The sequence below is a fragment of the Colius striatus genome, chromosome 1 (genome assembly GCF_028858725.1).
Source record: "Colius striatus isolate bColStr4 chromosome 1, bColStr4.1.hap1, whole genome shotgun sequence".
Taxonomy (NCBI): Eukaryota; Metazoa; Chordata; class Aves; order Coliiformes; family Coliidae; genus Colius; species Colius striatus.
Genome location: NC_084759.1, coordinates 194,818,753 through 194,840,829, shown reverse-complemented (window position 1 = coordinate 194,840,829; position 22,077 = coordinate 194,818,753). Strand labels below are relative to the sequence as shown.

The 22,077-nt window shown below is 38.1% G+C and overlaps 1 protein-coding gene across 4 annotated transcripts in view; it reads left to right on the top strand.

The window, feature by feature from the left end:
• Positions 1 to 22,077, top strand: part of MAGI2 (membrane associated guanylate kinase, WW and PDZ domain containing 2) — a 734,934-nt gene that overhangs the window by 558,723 nt on the left and 154,134 nt on the right. For all 4 annotated transcript variants that reach the window (XM_062019654.1, XM_062019637.1, XM_062019629.1 and 1 more), the window contains exon 7: positions 19,593 to 19,650. In XM_062019654.1, coding sequence (XP_061875638.1) covers positions 19,593 to 19,650 — 58 coding nt within the window. The remainder of the gene's footprint in view (positions 1 to 19,592; positions 19,651 to 22,077) is intronic.

Sequence of the window (22,077 nt, the reverse complement as noted above, 5' to 3'; positions counted from 1 at the left end):
ACTCCACCATCTCATGGTCACTGCAGCCAAGGCTGCCTTTGACCTTCCCATCCCCAATGAGTCCCTCCTTGTTGGTAAATATAATGTTCAGCAATCCATCTCTCCTCTTTGGCTCCATCACTTGCATGAGAAGGTTGTCAATGGACTTCTGTAGATTTCAACTGTTCTGTCACATAAAGGGCAATTCTACCTCCTTATTTTCCCAGCCTGCCCTTCCTAAGGAGCCTGTAAAGAATCTTCCTTCCCTGACTAGAAAACTGGTGGTTGTCACTTATTCCAGTTTTGCACACTGCACATTAGATCAGTTCACAGGCTTTCAGGGTGCTCTAACATCATTACTTTGGTGAAAGAATGACATATAAATGAGTAATATATTATTTTTCTCATATCTGCTTCAAAAAAGTAGTGAAAATCACACCTTGCTGGGCTGAGAAGCCCACCTACACTATCATAAAGAACCAGCGGTCCTAAGAAAAGCCTCTTTTAGAAAAATGTTGTGAAATCCCAACACTTTTTAAGGTTTCTGATTCATTTGTAATGCTAATTCAGGCTGAATCAACTCAAATTATTAGAGACAGAATGTAAAGAATATTTATTTAGGAAATAGGGAGCTCATTTTTTTGAAGATGTATTAGAATGGAACTGGGGATCTGAAAGAAGTATCTCTTAACAGTGACTGGAAACTGCAGAGAGGAAAGAGAGGGACAGAGCAATAAAAAAAGTAACTTGCCTGTAGAGAAACTGGAATTCCTGGACAAAAGTTGTTCTGCAACCATTCACATTACCAATTATCCTTAGAATCACAGAATCATAGCATGGATTGAGTTGGAAGGGACTTTTAACATCATCTAGTCCAACTCTCCTGTCATAGGCAGGAGTATTTTTCACTGGATGGTCAAAGCCCTCTTTCTTCATTTCTGCTAAAGACTGCAATTCCATTGCAGTTTGTGAAGTAACTACTAGTATACAGGTAATTATTCATTCTTCTTCTAAAGATAAAAAGGAAAATGCAGGATTCAGTAGGTCTATACACTTCGGAAGGATAACCTTGCATACAGGGATTTCTCATCCTTTTTGTATTTCTAGCTTATTTTTAACATTCCCTCCCTGTATGTATGTGAAGTGTTCAGTATTCAGATGGAGGTTAACCTAGTTAAAGGTACTCTTACTCCAGAATAATAGCCACACTTGGCAGGAACTGTAGGAAAGAAAAGCACAGCTTACCTTAATCCCAGATTTTCTTGAAGTGGAAATAAATTCTGATGGGAAAAAGAAATAGAGGTGAAATGAGAATATCTAGACTTTTATTATAAAACTAAAGTAGACAAGTCATATGTTTCATATTGACAAAAAAGAGGAAATTTTGACAGACCAGCATATATAGCACTACAATTTGAGGCTTTGTGGACTGCTAATGTGTGGGCTGGCATTTTTTGATACATCAGACATAAGAAGCTTACATATTCTTGAGTAATTCAAACTATAGCTCCTGGAAGATTTGATTGTCAGAAAAATAAACTTGGAGCTACTGGTGAAAGATAACAACTAGATTTCTAACAACAGTACATGGAACTAATGAGAGAATCCATAGCAATAGCAAAAATGGAAAGAAATTATTAAAAAAAGAGGAACCTTGAAGGAAAGAAGGGAAAAAAGAATATTTATTTTTAGTTTAAAACTATTACCTTACTCTTCTTTTAATAATTTAATAGATTTTAGAGGGAAGGGCCATTTATCTTTGCAGCCTTTTTATATGATAGTGATGAGATGAAAATATTTGCTTCTCTACTGGAACATATGGCAACATTGTCTGGTTTTGTTGATTTGATCAGTTTCATTTTGCGCCAACTGTATACAAATTGTGTTACAAGGTATTTTCTTTGGGCTATTTGAAGAATAATCCATATGGACAACGCAAAAGAGACTATCCTAGTTGAAAATTACACTTTGATGTTTTCAGAGTCTACTTATGCAGATTTGTTTCATTTCTATTGTTCATTTTATTAGCTTATGTCTCTTTGAAAGGGAACATGAAATGTTAGAAGTAGAACCTTCAGCAGACATTCCCATTTTCTAGATAACTCAAAGGTCATCGTGAATATCCATTAATATTTAAAAGAAAAAGCAAAGGAGATACAGAGGTTAAAAGTGATCCAGGGAAAATATTAAGAGCCTTTGTGTTCTGTCCTTAATAGATCAAGGTCTTATTTGGGAGGAAATGGGAGAAGGTTATACATTTTATTCTGCTCTTTCTTCCAAATGTTTTCTTCTGCTTAAAAAGATTTGCCTTAGACATGAGTCTAAATCAATGGCTACAGACATACACTTTTAGATATATCAAAAATTGCATTTCATATTCATATTTGTCATCTCAAGACCATTCATACTGCAGCAATTTGACAATTTTTCCGTTTCTTTAATCCAATATTTTATTTTCATAAGATTGAGTGCTGATATCCTTGATTTTATTTTTTATTATATTTTATCCTTTTATTCTCACAGTCTTTAGTTGTCCTTAATAACAGAAATGTTTATTAATTTATTGAAAATTAAAAAGATAAGGGGACAAGCTTATGAGGCAATAGCAATAGTTTATCTTCAGGATTTAACTCCATCTGACCGTTACATTGGCTAAACTAAGACAGGAAAAAGCCCTCCATCAAGAGTTTTCTAAGCTAAGACAGCAGATAATGGACAGTTACCATGCATTAAACACTGCTGATTCCCCTGAAGCTGCAAAACTGGTGCAGATTCCTTGGGAGAGAAGCAAACTGGGCTGCGCAGCATGTGGATGCAAAGACCATTCAGGGCCAGAAAGCTATTGCAAGTAGGAGATGCAAATTTCTGTGTCTGTGTGCAGAAGTGAACACTTCCATATGATGTGTGTCTGTGTTTTCTTGGTTCTTCTGCCCTGCTAAATATTCCATCCCTTTCATTCACAGAATCACAGAATCTTAAGGGTTGGAAGGGACCTTGAAATACAGTCCAGTCCAACTCCCCTGCCTGAGTAGGACCATCTAGAGTAGGTCACATAGGAACTCATCCAGGTGGGTTTTGAATGTCTCCAGAGAAGAGACTCAGCAACCCATCTGGGCAGCCTGTTCCAGTGCTCCGCCACCCTCACAATGGGGAAATTCTTCCTTGTATTTCTTTGGAACCTCTTATGTTCCAGCTTGCACCTGTTACCCCTTATTCTATCATTGGACATCATTCAGAAGAGCCTGACTCCATCCTCCTGACACCCACTTTACATGTTTGTAAACATTAATGAGGTCACCCCTTGGTCTCCTCTTCTCCAAGCTGAAGAGCCCCAGCTCCCTCAGCCTTTCATGGTAAGGGAGACGCTCTACTCCCTTAATCATCTTTGTGGTCTTGCACTGAACTCTCTGCAGCAGCTCCCTGTCCTTCTTGAACTGAGGGGCCCAGAACTGGGCACAACATTCAGATGTTCATTCCTGTAGCATTACCCAGATTATCTCAGGTTTGCATAGTATCTTGAAAGAAAGGCTTTGGCTTATTAGCTTAACCCTGACTTGCAGAAAAACTATCAATATTCTGTTCCAAAGTCATAAGCTCTGCGTAAAAATTTGAGAGCTTCCTTGAGAGCTTCTCCTCATAGGGACAGGTGTGATTAACAAGAGTAGCACAATCTTCAGTATAGCCACAGCAAAATTTCCAGTCTTTTAAAGATTTTTTTAATGTTTTCTGTTGGAAGAAAAATAAGTTATCCTCTTACTATTACAAAAAAGATCCCAAAAGAAGATGACAAAACTTTAATAATAAAGAGAACAGCAGAAACATGAGCAGGTCTGAATAAAGGCTGCTGTCATTCAAGAACAGTTGGAGCTGTGAAATGGTGTTAATTGTTGCCTGGTTGCAGTGAATTACTTTTGATATAGCAAAGGTGCTCCTACCTGTCCTTTTGAGGTCAAAACAGACTCCAAAATACAGACTTTGATATGTGAACGGACTGGATTGAGAATTGGTGATTATTGGTTCTTTGATACTACTACTTCATTACTTTCACTGTCTATTGGAGAATGTTTTTCCACTCATTATTGTAACTAAGTGTGGATGAGAATGCTGGTGACTGATTGCTATGAATAGCTGGTGTCTTGGTTCTCTTTATTAACTTATTTTAGAACCTTAGTTCTGAGCATCAGAAGTCTGACTTGCAAGTCTAACAGTGGGCAGAGTTTACCTCAGAGATACTATCTGACACCAATTGCTTTTAACAGCTCTTTTCTGAAGGAACATGAGAATGACCATGATGATTGTAGTTGTTCATGAGGTCCTCATTTTTTTGAGGTAAGCAGATATTGTCATACTTACCATGACAGAGAAGGATGCTGGAAATCTGAGCAAATGATTAAGTGTTGTGAACTTCAGACTATTTAGGACAACATAAAGTTGTCAAACCTGATACAGCTCATACTTATTCTGTTTACAGTTATAGTCCCAAAACAACTGAGTGGCATTAATTACCTTTATTAAAGGAAGACAAGGAAACCCAAAAATTCTCAGGAGAACTTTAGACTGAAATCTAAATGAGTTTTAATTTTATCAAATCCTTGTCGTGCTAAGCACTCAACAGTGAATTACATGCTCATATCACAGGGAGATTTGTGTCTTAAAGAAGCAGACAAATCATGATCTAAAAACCCATTCCCTTTTAGACCAGGTACAGATATCCAGACTGAGTTTCTGCAAACTCAGAAGTTACAAAGACAAATATTCTCCCTTCTTCAGGATGTGGCACAAATTGAATGAACATTTATTCCTGTTTTAACTTGAAGGAGATACCATTGTCTTCCATCATTTTAGTAAACCAAAAGGTATCCTGTTTGTTACCAACTAAAACAAATTAAAAGAGGGAAAAAAAATGAAAGGAAAGGAAGATAAAAATTGTGGGTTTTAAAGAGAAAAAAATGAGGAAATGAAACTGACTAAAGAGAAGAGATTGAAAAAGAAAGGACGAAAGAAGTAAGATATGGAGGGAAATAGCAATTTCAGGGCTGGTCCAAGCAAGACTTGTCCAGCCATTGTGATAATGCTTTCTCTCACTCATTTCTACCCATCTTTTGTACTCTCCTTATCCCTTTCCCCTTTTAGACACAGTTTAAAATAGTAGAGGCGAAAAATAAAGAGGAAAAAGAAATAATTGCAAAGCAACACCACTTTCCCTTCTTTGACTTAAATTAGTCAACTGCTAAACAGCACAGGTTTTCCTGCAGCACCAGCTGCATTGTGTAATTAAGAATGCAACTGCAAAGTTGAAAAGTAATACATTTTTATCATTTCACTACGTATGAAAAGGCTGGCAGAGGCTGCTTCTGCTGCAGATGTTGCAAGTACTCACAGCCAACAGTGTTACAAACATGGCAGTTGCACAACTGACTTTGTCAGTGGAGCAGAGAAAAATATGCACCTAAAATACATGTAGCATTCAATTCTCCACATTTGTAAGACTTTTTTTATTAAACACTGGAAGCTTATCCTATGATTTTTTTTTCCCATGATACAGAAATAATCTTTCTCTATGAGAACAGACCAGTGAACCAGATGTGAACCAAGCCTGTAAAGTGCAATCACCAAGGGAAAAAATGAACACTAGTTTAAATCCACAAATCCTGACTGGAGCTCAGCACAAAAGGCAAACAGCAGACATATTCTGCACGCATATAACATTTTCCTCAAAATAATTACAGTTCATCAAGGAGAAACATGACTAGGTACTGATTACTGCACACAGTGAATATAGCATAAATTGGAAAAACTTCATTTAGGTTGTTCTGCTGTATCTGAAAGTTATGGATGATGATCTCGACATTACATTTTACAGCAGTACATAGCAAACATTGGAGTTAAAACATCAGGAATGCTTGTTGTTGTGGTTTGGCCCAGCTATCACAGAAGCACCACGACAGTCTTGCTCAGTGCCCCCCATTCACCCCTACTCACATTAGGAGGCCCCAGCGAAATGAGAGTAAAAAGATAAGCAAGGTTGTTGTGGATTGAGACAAGGGCAGGCAGGGCTTACTGCCAGTTACGGTTCCAGGCAAAACAGACTCCAGTACTCAGAGAGGAAAGTAGGAAAGTTTATTCTACTACCTACAAGAAACAGAATGGAATAAAAGCAAAAAAGGGAGCAGAATGATGAGAAAATGACAACCAGCACTTTAAGATCTCCCTCCCCCATCCCTCCTTTCTTCCCAGGCCCAGCTCACTGCTCCCGATACCTCTACCTCCTACTCCCTCAATGGCTTGGGGGGAGGAGGGAATGAGGGATGTGGTCAGTCTCTCACAGATGGGCTCTGCTACTTTTCTTCTCAGATAAGAATGACTCTTGGCATTCTTCCCCTGCTCCAACATGGGGTTCCTCCCCTGGGACACAGTCCTTAACAAACTTCTCTGGTGTGGATTGTTCCCAACAGCTGTGGCTTCTGCCAATACAGGGTCCCTCACATGGGATACAGTCTTTGGTGAATATCTCTGGCGTGGATTCTTTGCCATGGTTGCAGTTTCTGCAGATACAGGGTCCCTCCCTTGGGCCGTGGCCTCTTCTAGGCATAAGTTTAATGAGCTGCTTTATCGAGGGTTCCTCCCCACAGTTACAGTCCCTTCCATGCGACACGGCCTTCTCTGGCCTTGATAAAGGGCCCCTCCCTTGGGACATGGCCTCTTCTGACCATAGTTTTAATGAAGAAAATCACTGCCCCTGGCTCGAGGCCTTTAATGAAGTGAATTGCTGCCCCTGGCTCAGGGTTCTTAGTGAAATGAGTCTCTGCCCCTGGTACGGGATCATTATCAAAATCAGTCTCTACCACTGACACCGGGCCTTTAAAAAAACGGTCCTTTAAAAAAGACCCTTTCCCTGCATTCTACAGAGGGGACTAAAAAGGACTTTCCCTGCATTCTACAGAGAGGACTGGTGGAACAGTGATTTGTTTCACCAGTCCTGTCTGTAGAACGCAGGGAAAGTCTCTGCTCCAGCACATCTCCTCCTCTCTTTCCTCACTGACCTTGAAGTCTGCATGGTTGTTGCTCTCACTCTTCCAACTCCTTGCACCACCACCAGCCGGAAAAGAAGAAAGGATAGAAGAAAGAAGAAACAAGAAGAAGCCTTCCGGCTTCTACTTAAAAAGTGATCGTGGAGGCATCTAATTGGCTCAGCCCCAGAAGTGGGTCTGGCTCAGAGCTGGGGAGAGTTTCGAGCAACTGCTTACAGGACTCATCTTTACAGCCCCTTCCCCCTTACCAGAAAAGGCTGTGAAGTCAAACCATGACATCTATCAAGAAAGATGTAAAATCAAAACCCTTCCAGCTCTGCTTAACTTCAGGATAATAATTATAGTCTCTGCTAATTATAGTCCAGTAAAGAAGTCCAAATAAAATTCTCATCCTTTGAGTTCTGCATGCAGATGGCCAGTGGAGTTTATTAAGTTTTATGAAGATTGCAAATGAATGAAAAGAAATATAACCAGCCACTAGAAGTTTTTCTATTCCGTGATTATTTTTTCTTCCCTGGTTATATTACAGCTATACGTAGTTACAGAAAATGAGAACAAAATCAGTTTTAGAAAACATGTTGCCACAGCCTAATTCCTCCCTTTCTCCTGCTTGCAATTTCTGCAGTTCATTTGTCTGATATCCTCAGACTCCTTTCTACTCATTTAGGGACAGTTTTGGTTAACAGTAATATTTATATTTTCCTTTAGGCCCTCATACAGTGTCTTGTTTTAAGTAACTAAGCCTCTAGTCAGTAAGGTGATGCTGATGCCTTTTTCACTGAGGCTTCTGATCATGGTGTGCTGACGAGGTGGCCCACCAGCGTAAGCACTTACTCTGAGTTGTTCTCATGGGCTAGAAGGAGAAATCCTCAAAAAACTTCAATAAAGTATTGCTAGGTCAGTCTGTAAAAGGCATGCCTTTGTATGCCTATATCTGATTACTTCTAAGATTATTTTCAGAGGAATTAGAAAGGTATGAAATAGACTTAGGCAAAGCTGGTCTGAAATGAGATACGGCAATGAGAGATCTGTTCTATCTCTGTGGTGTGTTCCTATAGGGTCCCTGTAGAGTCTGTTCTGTACTAACTTTGTGGCAGATCGTACATCTCTTGGGATAAGTTGTAGGGGAAACAGTCTGAAGGGTCCCTCTTTTTGTTTCAGAACTTATAGTGACCTTGATATTTAAGGATATTTAATCTTATTCTCAGAAGTTCTGGGAATGAAAATAACTGACTTAAACTAATGGCAGCAGAGATGCCCCTGCCCAGCAGAATTCAGGAGGGCTACATCACTGGATAGGACTATAAGACAGAAGTCTCGGGAGGGAGGCGGGGGGGAAACCAAATTATTTTGGTAAAAAATTATAATGTATGGCAGGGGAAGAACAAGGAACAGACTGCAGCTTGTCTTTGAATGAGAGCTGAGTTTTCTTGGGAGAAGTAAGGGGCTCTTTGGGTAAAGAATCTGAAGGTTTTTAGAGTTACTCAGTAATAAACAAGACACATAAAGAAGCACAATCTGCTCTTTGGTTTTTTTCTGTCTCCTTGTCTCATCTCCATCTCCATAGTGTGCCTCTAACATAGGACTAATAGGGTACTAATGTTTGGGTTACTACTCTCTTCACTGTTACAAAGGTTTTTTGCCGAGAAGGAAGGAGGTAAAAAGGGGAGTGGAAAATCCTTCATGACATTGAAGTGTATAAGAATTTAAAATAGTGACTTTGAACATAAAAGTACTATTTTGCCTTCCATTTTTTTGCTTCTTCTAATAACATATTAGTACATGCAAACATTACTGAACATTAAAATATGATGAAAACAAGGGTGAATCTTGATTGTCTTATTGTTGTTCCACACAGTTAAAACTCTTGAAGGAAAACTGATTTAGAAACCCAATTATTTTGTCATTGTCACAAATCCATATATTAATTGAACACTACATTTGCAAGTACCCTCTGAATACAAACACAGTGTATCTGGTAGATGAACAAAGGACAACACACCTGTTTCTCATGCAAAGTTCCTTTCTGATGTTGTCACGGAGCCATACAGAGAGAGTTTTGGCAGATGGTATTACAATTCAAATAAAGAAAAATAAGTCTCTGCATTCATACATATCTCCTTGTCATTCAAATGCCAAGGGATTTTTTAACATAATGTTTAAAGTACGGAGTGACTCAATTTGAGTGTCCTCATGTATATAACTAATGCACAATGATGAATAAGTTATGACAAGAAGTTTCAGAAAGCTGTTACATGCAACTAAAGCAGCTTTTTATTTATTGTGCAACAAAGCAAAAAGTAATAAAAGATGGGACTCTTAAAGTTCTCACCCTCAACAAGGCGATGAAGCCACTATGGAGACAAACGCACTAATATAAGTCAAGAACTGCTGCCTCAGCAGCTGCAATGTTAACTTGACTTTTCCACAGTGCAATGCAATCTCCCTCATCAATTGTATTGATTTATCTGTTTCATCAAATATTGTTTAAACAACTAATGTATCTACAGATATCTAGCTATTCTTCAGAACTGTGAAAACATATTATTAAAAAGCGTGGTAGTCATGGTAACAGGTCATGTAGGAAGTACCTTGAGAGGAATTTTTCTGTTTGATTGCATGAAACTTCATTGGTCACTTGGAAATAAAATGTAGAAATGTTAGATGTCTTGTACTTGATCAGAACATTAGTTTATTTCATCTGCTCTGAGATTTCCATCCAAGGCTAGTATCTGATACTTCTGATGCAGTTGTAGCTCACAAATAAGTAATGTAACTATGCAATTTTACTGTCTGGGCAAGATTGCTTTTTATTTGTGGACCACTCATAGATAAACAGTCCATTGTAAGCATGCAAAGTAGTTCTTGACTGGGTTAGGGGGGTTTTTTCATTATGGCTGTAGATGTTACATTTTCCCATCTCTTTTTATAATACTGCTATCCATTTGTCTCACTGGGCTGTCATATAAAATCAAGTAATTGCCATTTGGTGTAATAACAAAGCAGAAAAGCAACATAAACAAACAAAAAAGAAAAACAGAAAGCATTTTGCTACATGCTTTATTTTGAAATATTGACTCAAGGATCTCAAGGCCCAAATGAACTAATGAAACAAATGATTTCGAATATTGATTGACATTTGAATTTAAGTTTAGTCTCATTTCAAAAATCAGTCAGAAGCAAGGTAAAATAACCCATCTGACTAGGAAAGGGGAGATGAGGAAAAGGGCTTGTCCTCTGTGCAGAGGAACACCTTGGATGAACAGAGCTCTCCTGTGAGATGGATAGCTAGCTGGTGGAGAGTCTGTGAGTCAGGATCAGAGGACAGGCCGGTAGCATTGCAGATCCCCTGATCAGGGTGAGGAAACCTTCTTTAAGCAACTCAAGGAAGCCTCTCATCACAAATCCTGGCTTTTATGAGGACTTTAACCTCCCTGACATCTGCTAGAAGGCCAGCAAGGCACAAGACAAGAAGGCAACAAGATTTCTGGCAGTTTTTAGGGATAGCTTGTTGATACAAGAACCAGATAAGCCAAAAAGGGAAGATATACATCTGGATCTGCTGTGAACTAACAGCAAGAACTAGTGGAAGATGGGGTAATCAATGGCAGCTTTGACTGTAGTGACCACAGAATAGAGATATTCAAGGTGCTGTTGCAGAGGAGCCCAGGACACTAGCAGATGTCAGGCCCTGGCAGTGGTCCGGAGGTCATTATGAAGCAGGAGTCCTCTGAGAACACATTTCCAGACACCTGAAGGAGAGAAAGTGGGGACTGGGAACAGCCAGTGAAAATCATACCTGACCAACTTGGTTGCTATGTTAAAATGACTGGATTTGGGGATGAAGCAAAACCAGTGGATGTCGTTTACCTCAACTTTTAAGATTTTTTTCACTATCTCTCACAATATTTGTGTATCACATTCAAGATATTAAAAATCTGGATGGATGGAGAACTGTACAGATAAATAACTGGTTGGGCATTGAAGCTTGGAAGGCTATGAGTGATGGGCCATACTATACCTGAATGCATATGCAAGAGGAGTACTGCAGCAATTGTAATGTCTTGATCCACAGGAAGGGGTTAATGTTCCTCTTACCCTATGCCAGGTTAAGACACAAATTAGGTCAGATAGCACAGAATGGCTCTGGTTTTATTCTTGATTAAGGTTTATGAAAAGGGATAGCCTGAAGTGGGAAAGAAAGGAAGAGATAGAAGCAAGAGTTTCACCATGATAAACCCAGCAGTGTCCAGTTGGTCTTTTGTTGTCCTGGGTGGAAGTCCTCAGGTTGAGTCTCTACGTGTCTGGGCAAGGGCCACCCTTGTATTTGGAAGACAGTTCTATATTCCTGTCTCATCAGTAGTGGATGTCACTCTATTTGTATTAGAGGGGAGCAGCAGGGGGGTGGAAAGTCTTATGCTGAGAGCTTCCCTTGTAACTGCTTAACCAGATAACAGAATGCCAGTTGCAACTCACTGAGCAAGTTCAGGTGGATCCAAGACAAAAGTTGTGTTTATATGAACAGACAGGCCTCCTCATCCCTCTGCCAGGGAAGCACAATGTTTGAGACAATGTCACAAGCCTCATCCTCAGTCTCTAATTCTTTGTACCCTATTTCAGCTGTTGATCAATGACCGTCCTAGCTTGAAAATACTACTATACTGTCATAATCAACCCCTTCTTCTGAGTTCCAGAGCCTTGTTTCTCAAGATAGGGGGCACTGGTTCTGTGAGGAAAGACTGAGAGTAATCCTGTTTCCCATTTAGTAAAGTTCACTGAAAATATCATTAAGATGCGTCATTTGGATGTGTAACAGAATAATAGTCTTCTTTTGTTTGTTATACCAGCAGCTATTGTTATACCAGAGGTTAAGAGGTGAAGTGCTAGCTAAAATATATTGAGGCAAATATGTGAATTTGAGATACTAGTAACAGAATACCTAACTGCGTCCCTTAAGATCTAGCCTGCAATATTAGTAGCTACATACTTTTGTGGTTCTTTTTGGGTCAGCAGCTATACTGGAGTTTTTTTAGGTTATAGAATAACAGAAAATTAATAAACTCAGTTATTCACAGGGTATGTTGTTAACATTTAACAGCAAAGGAAATAATATAAATAAATGAAGAGACTGAAAAGCAAATAGAAGAAGAAAAGCCTAACTTCATGAGATCAGGCAGTTATTAGGTAGGAAACACTGTTTTGTAACAAGGCTGAATTGATACACTCAGTAATGAGGTACAAGCACTGGAAGATTTGAACATCCAAAAGATCAAAAAGAATGTTTCTTTTCAGTCTGTTTTCTTCAAAGTCTAAAGAGTATAGCATAAAAAAAAGCTGTGTTAATAAAATCAGTTTCAAAGGCAGAATCTTCCACATTGGAGCTGTATGTGGCATGCAGCAAATCTGCTGAACTTGAGGAGTGCTAATTGATAATACATGCAGTCAGTGTACCTGGGGCTTCTTTTCTGCTGGTAAAACAAGTGCAGGTGACAGTCCCTTTTATGTGGATGTCTGAACCCTGAACCAGCCAGCAGTGCCATCGCAGCTCCTTGGCTGTGTGTGAATAATCACTGGGGCATGTGCTGAGCTTCTCTGGCAGGTGTACATTCTGCACTGAGATGCATCCCAAAGTGACTTTACTCTTAGCAGAGACCATGTTAGCTAGTTTAAAGCTAGGAGCTATGAGGATAAGAGTTTCAGTGACTCTTTATAGATGTACCCTTTGTTATATTAAAAAGGAGATAACATGTAATTAACACAGAATTGAGAAATTATCTCAAACTATTCTTGGAAGCCAAGGCACATAGATCTTTAATTATTCTGTGGAAGTCTGGATGCATTCACATCCAGTCTCCTGAGCAAGGACTTGTAGCTAAAAAATGAAAGTTTTCAGCATTTCCTAGTGTTTCCTATTACCCCAGCAAAACCCTAGTCACTCCAGTGGGAATTGTGAGATCAACAAGGAGCAGGTTTAAGCTTCTTTCTCCCAAAATATTCTGTAATACAAACCACGTACCCAGCACGAATAACATAGGATAACATGACTTGATGGGGAAAAAAAAGTTTCCATAATAAATATTTTATGAGCATTTCTGCTTTCCCTAAATCTATTATTTCTAAATACATGGAAAACAGGATTATATAGGTTATTGGGAATCTTTTAACAGAAACACAAAGCTTTCTCTTGAAAATGTCCATGGAGATTACTCCAATCAGCTTCAGCTGTTGCCTATTAAACTGTTGAGAAGTGAGTTCTTTGCTATGGCTTTATAAAGGAAACCACCTCAGGCACTGCCTACAGTAACCTAACTAAATTCACAGCATGTAAGGTATTCTTCTCTTAATTTCTTTTTTTCCCCATTTTTATTTGAATTAATACCTAGCAAGCCTTTTGTGCCCTCTTTTTTGATAGTTAAACCTTGGTAATTCAGTTGGTACTTTTGCACTGTATTAAAGCAAATCTTGATTAGATGTTACATAGTCCTGCATGTCAGAGAGATCAAGTGCACCTAATATTAGAAATATCCCTATCATTGACAATGTTTCACTTGGTAACAATACTGGGAGAAAATATTGAATTGATAGTAACATTTAGAGATCTACATTCTGCACAATTAAGGATGTAACATGTCACAATTAGCTGCACAGAATGAAGAAGATGCATTTATCAGATGTGGATGTTACTTAGACATTTGTTTCCATTGTGCAATGAAATTATGCATAATGAGATTTTATTCATGAGAATAAATTGCACATGAATGGTTTGTGATTACAGATAGAACATAAACAGTTGTGACTTTGTGAAATATTCTGGTTTGAGAATGGCAGTTGGAGAACACAGGTTTAATTGAAATTGATCTTGCGGGGCTTGACTAGTATTTGAAACATTCCCAAAGTTTACCAAGTCTTCAGGGGTAGAAAGAGTGAATTTGGTTTTGCTATAGGGATGAAGTTGTCTATCCTGCCTTTGTTGTTATTTTCACTAAGACAGTGAACAATTCAGCTTCCTTTTTTTTTTTTTAATCTATTTTCTCCAGCAAAGTTTGATTTGTGCACTAGCATAGAGAAGTCCATGTTAGTAATTGCATTGTCCAGCTCAGGCAGAGGCATTTGAAACATGGCTAAGTGGAGGAACTTGTTGAGGCAATAGCAAAGTTTTTACCATATCATATACCTGTTGATTTTTTTTGTTGGGTTTTGGAGCTCTCAGATGATTTGCTGATACAGCAGAGTTGACACTGGTATGTGGGTAGTAGGTTAAATACTGACTTTCAGTGAGTGATATTATCTTCTCTTTCTTTATGGCAACCTGTAACAGAAGGTTTCAGGAGCTGCAGCACAACTACTGTATCTGTTTCATGTATCAGCTGAGCAATGCTCTGACAAAAGCATTCAATCTTGACATCTCCAGCCCTCTGCTCCTGAAGGAGCAGCACAGGATGTCATGAGCAGGATCTGCTCCCTGGTAACCTGTTTGCTGTGTCTTGGCGTATTGCGGGCAACATTTTTTCATAAGCTGTGCAGTGAGGAACACTGGTTTAGACTTACAGATGAATATTTGCAAAGACTATGTCTCTTAGGAAACTGGAAGAATGCGTAACTGCATTGGACTGTGGAGCTGCTCCGTATTTTGTATCTTTTAACCCAGCTCTTTTGATACTCTTTGTAGTATGTAACTGACTTGAAAAGGCAACACTGAGTTTGAAACAAGGAGAAAGAAAAGAGCAGAGAGAAAGCAAGAGATAAAATAAACACAGGCTGCTGAGTGTAAAGATACAATATTTTTCTGTAAAGGCTAATATATGTATCAGGAAAGTATTCATGACCTGTGCCTGGGTGTTAACAAGGCAGGTGAACCAAACTCACGCTGACTTCCTCAGCTTCCACAGCCTTATAGTCAGGATTTTCTAAAACAGCAGGCACTATATTTTCTTTTTCTCTCTCATATTCTTTTATACTACACAAATATTTTGATTGCATCCGATTCAAGAAATATGCTCTCGTCTTTCTTTCCAGCCCATAGCATAGTGACACAATGCTGGCTGTTTTTCTGAAACCGTGAGAGGTTTTTACGACTCTCTTTAACAGTTAGTACTGCATAAAGTTCAGAAAAATTAATCTATGGGTTTAGTAACATGCTTTTTCATCTTGGCACATTGAGATCCAAAATATATTCCTTCTTCCATTCCTGGAGAAGGTTAAGTGGCACCATCAAAAGTCATCCTGAAACACAACAGCTTTCAGAAGGCACAATAAGAGCATCTGGACAATTAGCATAAGCAGGCTGTGATGAGAAGACACTACCATCGATTATTAAAGTAACCTCTTTGAATTTGTATTAGCTTTTCTTTTCTTTACTTCTTGCTTTCTTTACTTCTTGCTTTCTTTACTTCTTGCTTTCTTTCCTTGAAAATAGCAGGGCATTTGTTACTCTTGGGCATTTAATGTTCAGAAATGCAGCTCCTTCTGCATTTAAAAGCTTACCGAGATGCATACTGAGCAAAGTGTCTTAGGATCAGCTGTACCTTTTTGATCTTTTTGGTTTTTTGGATAACTGCTGCAGTGTTAGCTAGATGCTGCTTCTCCAGTAAGCAATAAAGCATGAAATGTGAAAACCGGAGCATATATATGTACTATACACATTGCTCAGCACCTTTCTATTGATTTGGGTATCAGCATTGCCAAATGCTGTACAATTACTCTTTTTTAAATAGTGATTTTGCAATTGTTCTTGAACAGGCCCCCCAGACTGTGGGAATGCAGTGTTTGATATTGAAGTCTGAAAATAAAAGATAGCATTAATTTTTTTCTTCTATATAGAGAAATCCTCTCAGAAACAACAGAATAGAAAGACATAATTGATAGAAGTGTTGAGCTCATGAAAATGAAGACTGTATCTATAGCATAGCAACTGTGAAAATGTTGATTGCAGATATACATGAACTAGCATGCTAATGCTAACAAATGAATATCAGAGATCGATAAAATTTATAGCTCCCTTCCCAGTTTAAATCATGGTAGCCAACAGTAATCTTCACAAGTGTTTTATAACAATTCTCTTTTATAAATATTTACTGTTCACTCTTATCCCTAATGATCATCACTGGGCATAGTGAAATGAAAAAGAGAAATTGTAAGGCCTTCACCACTGTTTTGGCAAATGCTTAGCTTCCTATTTTATGAAGCACTGAAGTATTTTTTTGTCCTATAATCTTTCATTTCAGTAGTTAAAAATTAAATAGATACCACTATTAAATGTAATCAAAAATAATCACAGTGCTCCTGAAAAAAAAAACAGCAGAAGATTCTCCTAACAGAAGTTCTGTAGTAAACTACACTCCACTAACCTTAGCTACCATACTTTAGAGGCCTGCAGAGGGCTTAGGGTTTGTGCTCTCACAATTGTATTTTACTGGTTAACAGAGAAATTTAATTAAACATAGCTTACAGGCTGCATCTCAAATGGAAAAATGAAATTAAAGCATAGCCTTACATGGAGTTTATATCTATTACGGTATATGAAGGTAATTTTTTTATTTCCTTTCTTCTAAACCCATAACTATTTTATGATGTTAGATAACCAGTGGTTCAATCCCTGCATTTAGAAGTGAGTTCTCCCTTATATGTCCAATTCATTAAATTTTTACAGTCTTTTACACTAGAAAATAGGATTTGCCATTTGCCTTCTCAATAGTTGTGCCAGTTCATAAATACAGTTCTGCATCATTACCTTAGGAAAAAATAGGCCAATAGGTGAATAGTAAATCCTCAAATTATTTCAGATTTTTGTAAAAGTGTGAAATAAAATATGTCCTCTGCATCTATTCAGTTTAAAGTGTATATACTTACAGAAAGATGCCTACCTATCTGGGCAAAACTTCTACTTTCTTTGTTTTAATTTCATAGTTGCAAAAAACTCCATCTACTCATACACTTAGGGAAAGAGACCTGGGCACACATCTGTGTATGTGTGGTTGTGGGTATTTTTAAGCATGGACAGATTTTACCACTACCTGCCTCACTTTTCTCTAATGGCAAGTCATTTCAGATGGCCAGATATGAAAGCAACGTTAAGTTCATTAGGGAAAGAAAACCTTGCAAGATTAAATGAAAATAAAATGTATCTATAGTATTTAAACTAATTGTTTAAATTTACTCTGTCAAAGGGTTAGTTAAAAGCATAATTTTTTCGTAGCAAATTCTTACCTTATATATCATGCCTGCAGTTGAGAATGAAACTTACTGTAGGGACAGTACAGGATTTGTGCATCAGCTGCTTTGTTTTTGAATATTTATGGATACATTCCAGAGTCTTGCTCAGGATATACAGGACTTTGTGGGAACCATTGTAGGGCCAGTCTCCTATTGATTTTACTAAAGTTCTGGGCAGATCTGGAAAGAGCAACACCAGGACTTTCTAATGCTTGTTGACTTGACAATGAGCCAGTGACGTGCTCTTGCAACAAAAGAGCCCAACAGCCTTCTGGGCTGTAGTTCGTAGAGCATTTCCAGCAGGTCAAGGAGAATGATCCTTCCCCTCTAATCAGCACCGGTGAAACACAGATAAGAGTTCCAAGTCTAGTTCTGGGCTCACCCAAGCCCTCACAAGAGAGACGTGGACTTACAGGAAAAAGTCCAGTGAAAGGGACTGGGGCATCTCTTCTGTAAGGAAAGACTGAGAGAGCTGGAACTATGTGGTCTGGAAAAGAGAAGGCTCAGGGGCATTTTGTTAATCTAAGTAAATACCTGAAGGAAGGTGCAAGGAGGCCGGAATGGGCTCTTTTTGGTAGTGTCCAGAGACAGCACAGAAGATAAAGGATGCAAATTGAAACACAGGAAATTCTGCTTAAACAAAAGAGAAACTTTACTTGTGAGCGATCTAACACTTGAAGAAGTTTCTCAGAGAGGTTATGGAGTCTCCATCTCTAGAGATATTCAAAAGACAATTGGAGATGGTCCTGAGGAACCTGGTCTAGATGACCTTTCTTTGATCAGAGCAGTTGGGCTAGGCAGTCTCCAGAGGTCCCTTCTAACCTCAAGTGTTCTGTGATTCTGTGACCTGATGATGCATTTATTCTGGTGAAGTGACAATAACAAAATAGCTCTGACAGAAGCGATTGAGAGTGCAGACTTGCACAGATTTCAAAGCTAACAGTATTCTAAGAATAATAGGAAAAGATAGTACCTACATCAAGGAAATCCTTCAGCTTTTCATTACAAATTCATGGAGTTCCTCATTTGCCAGTCTTTGGCAGAGGGTTGTATCTTTCATTGCAGCATTCAAAAGGGCTGAGCAGGATCATCCCTGAGTGCTATGTGACATAAAGACTCTAGAAATTTGAGCAGGTTCACTCAAGAAAGGAAGAGCTATTATAGATGTGTTTAAAGGAAGAGTAACAAGCAGAGGTGAAGCAATTTCTTACCATTGTTTTTTAGCTCTTTAATCTCTGTATTACCAGGCAGGTTTTACTTTCCTATTTGCCTTTTACAACACACCAGTAATTGTCTATTCACACTGTCACTGAAAAAAAAAAAAAGAATAAAGGCTCAGTTCTGAATGTTCTGAGTAGTTCAGTACTCTCATTGTCTCCAAAAAGTTACTTTACAAGTATGATTGCATTTAGAAAGGAAAAAAAAAACTTAGAAAAAGAATTCCAGAATAAAATTTCCTAATAGAATCTCAGTACCACTCCTTGTGTATTGTGCCATCGTCTTTAACTGCACAGAAATCAATACCTGTGCATGATAGGAATACTCATCCTTTTGTGAGTCTCCTCCATCAAAGTCATCACATCTGATACAGAAGTTTTTTCTGGATATACGTAAATATATAGATATAACAATTTGCTTGTATATGAACATGGATTGATTTTCAGGATTATTACATTAACATTTTAATTATTAATACCTGAATGAAAGCTATTAAATATTTTCTCTATTACTGCAAAACTTAATTAGTTTTAAGGCCAGAAAGTTCTATAGTATTTTATTTTGGTTTTTACTTCCATGTACTAGTATTTACTTTGAAGTACCTGGTACATAACTTTGGAACAAGATGCTGTTGGAGGCTGTGGAATTGCCATCACAGTAAGGCAAACTGTGCAAACTTCTCAGTAACATTTAGGTATATTTATTGTACTTACATGACAGAAGGCAAACTTTTTGTTCCTTCAATGATAACTTTTCCAGGATTCATAGCAAAGAAAAAAGCACCAAAAGCAAAGAACTTTTTGTGTGTGTGTGTGTACCTGTTTGGTAGAACAGAATGTCCTCACTTCCTCTGGTAGTGATGTCATACAAGATGTGCTACAGTTGATGGCTTGCATAGCTGTTGGAACAATAAAGTAGTTCAACTAAAATGTGTTGTTCTAGAGACTGAGATCTGTGTTTGCATACCATTTTTCAAGTTGTTAATCCTTGAGATTCCCATGGTATGAGTTCAAGATTTGGCATTTGCTTTGGTCACTGTGTCCAATTTCAGTATCAAGATATCAACATTCAGCAAAGACCCATGATTTTGTTATTAGAAATCTTTGTATTCTGCACTGCACTTACTAAAAGAGATAATTCTTTGTTTTTCAGAGCTTCCATATGGCTGGGAGAAAATTGATGATCCCATTTATGGCACTTATTATGTTGAGTAAGTTCCCAAGTTCAATATTAATTTGCTCTTAATATGTCATAACCTAATACTGGTATGCTTAGCCTGGCAAGACAAGTGTAAAATTACTTGACATGTTAAACTGAAGGTATACGAGGAATTCTCAGTCATCAGTGCAGCTAATATATCCAAATATATTCAGTGTGTCTCAAATCAAGGACTCAGGCATTCAGTCATTCTTTTTCTGCAGATCTGATTTCTTGATGTCATTCCAGGTGATACCTGTGCAGAGATCATATTAATTGAAGAAATGTTGTATTTTCTATGTAAGGTTTGCTTGTCCAGTGAGGTGAAGATCTTATTAATTAATGACTAAAGCAAACTAGAATCATTTTAGTTCTGTTAAAATCTTTTTCTGGGTAGTCCTTTCTCGCTGCAGATCAGATATTTACACTGTTTGTACCAGAAGGCAGGTTATTTATACACTACATGTGAAGTTTTAGAGATGTGTGTTTTATTTTGTACTTAAAAGTGCATTGGAAAATGTGATAATATAAATTAATATTTTCACAGCACAGTCTTTGCTTTTATTTTTTTTTCAGATTTTATTTTAGTCATGAAAACAAGATAACAAGATTCTTAGTCTTTTGTGCAGAGGGCAACAGAAAGCTTTTATTTCAAGTACTAGGTAGAACCTGTTCTGGCCAGTTCCTACATAAGTAAATCAGAGATATTATTTTCTCAACTTTTTAGCTAAGCATAGTGAATGACAATTATATAAAGTGAATCTAGATTCAAAATTATGATACCTGTTTAGAGTGGTCAGTTCTCACTCTAATTTCTGCATAAAGTATATGGCGAAGGAGGGCGAAAGCCAATAACCGTGCAGACAGCACTTTGAAAGGCTTAGAAAGACCTACCTATTCATTCCTTTCATTAAAGAAGAGACGTCTTTAGAGAACACGTCTTCTGACATAAAATCTCAATTTTTTTAATCCTGGCACTCAAACAGTAAATTTATTCTAGTTGTTTCTTACAAAATAGAAAATTTTAGTTTGTGCATCACATGATTCCCTTCATCTCTTGAATCCATGCCAACACATTGGCTGCAGGATCACTCTGGGCAGATACTGGGGCTGCAGCTTTTCCAGACCTTAGGATATGCAACTGTTAATATGCAGAGAGTAGAAGTGGACAGAGAGATCAAAAAAAAGATCTGATTTCAGAAGAGTTAGAAGGTTAAGATTCCCTTTTCTTCACTGCTGTAACAGCAGCAGCTTGTAAATGCTCGTGCACCTTCCCTAGCCCTCCTACAAAGCAAACAAACGAAAAACAGTGTTGAAGCACTTGCCCTGATGACTCCTTCTGTCCTGTTCTCCAAATGCAGTAGCACCTGCTCAGCTTTGTCCCTGGCTTGCTTGTTTCCTGCCCTCAGGTGAAAGAGCCAGTAGCCCCATCTGTTTTGCTGCTCAGCCCAAATAAGCTTAGTCAGTCCAGATTTAAGTAAAAAGACAAGGAAGTTTTTGAAGTCCCTGTGTAATGCCATTAAATTATCATCTTTCTTTATGCCTGAGTTCTTTTATGGTGTTCCCAAGTAGCTAGGGGCTGGAGTTCTCATATCTCTTTGTACTTAACCCTCCCTGAAGATTTGTACACGTGCAATTATGCAGCTGCTGGGTGTGAGTAAGTCTTCTGCCCCAGTGGGTTTCAGTGTATTGTAGCGGGTAACAGGTGTTGTGCAATTTCTGTGCGTTAATTTCTTACTGAGACTCTGCTTGGTTGTTAGTGCAGCCCAAGGCATTCTGGCATCGGTGAGGCCCACAGTTCACTGCAAAGTCAGAAAAAGGAATACATATTTATCTCCATTTCATATCCATCCACAGGTAAACAGACACAAGGCACCAGGCCCAGATGTTATTACGAAATTACATACTTCAAGGCTGTTAGTGCCAAATTTATTAGTCCTACGACAGATAAGACTTCTGGAAAGATATATCAAACTCACCATAGGCTCAGTGGTTTTTAGAAGTGTAACAGATCATCATAGGATGGCATTAAAACTGCAGCCATTTCAAGTTCTTAAGGAGTTTTGTAGTCAGTAAAATATAACTGCACTTCAACGTGCTATCTGAGCTTCAGTAAGTTTGAAGCAAAGATTGCTTTCCATTTTTCACACCAGAAAGTGGCAGTCACACCTTTTTTTATTACCAGCATTCAACAGATTAGTTCATTTTAACTAGGTAAAATCAGTCTAGAATAAACTCTCTTAATTATGTAATAAAAGTGCGTAAATCATTAAAAGTTAGATTATGAGCTTTGACACATTGAAGTCCAGACCAACTTTACATGCAGGTCTTTAGAACTGACAGTGAAAGAAAGGCTGAAATATCTGCATTTCATGGGAAGTTTATGAGGGTGAACAATCAGGCAGACAGATTCAGATTCACCTTACAAAGACCAGCCATA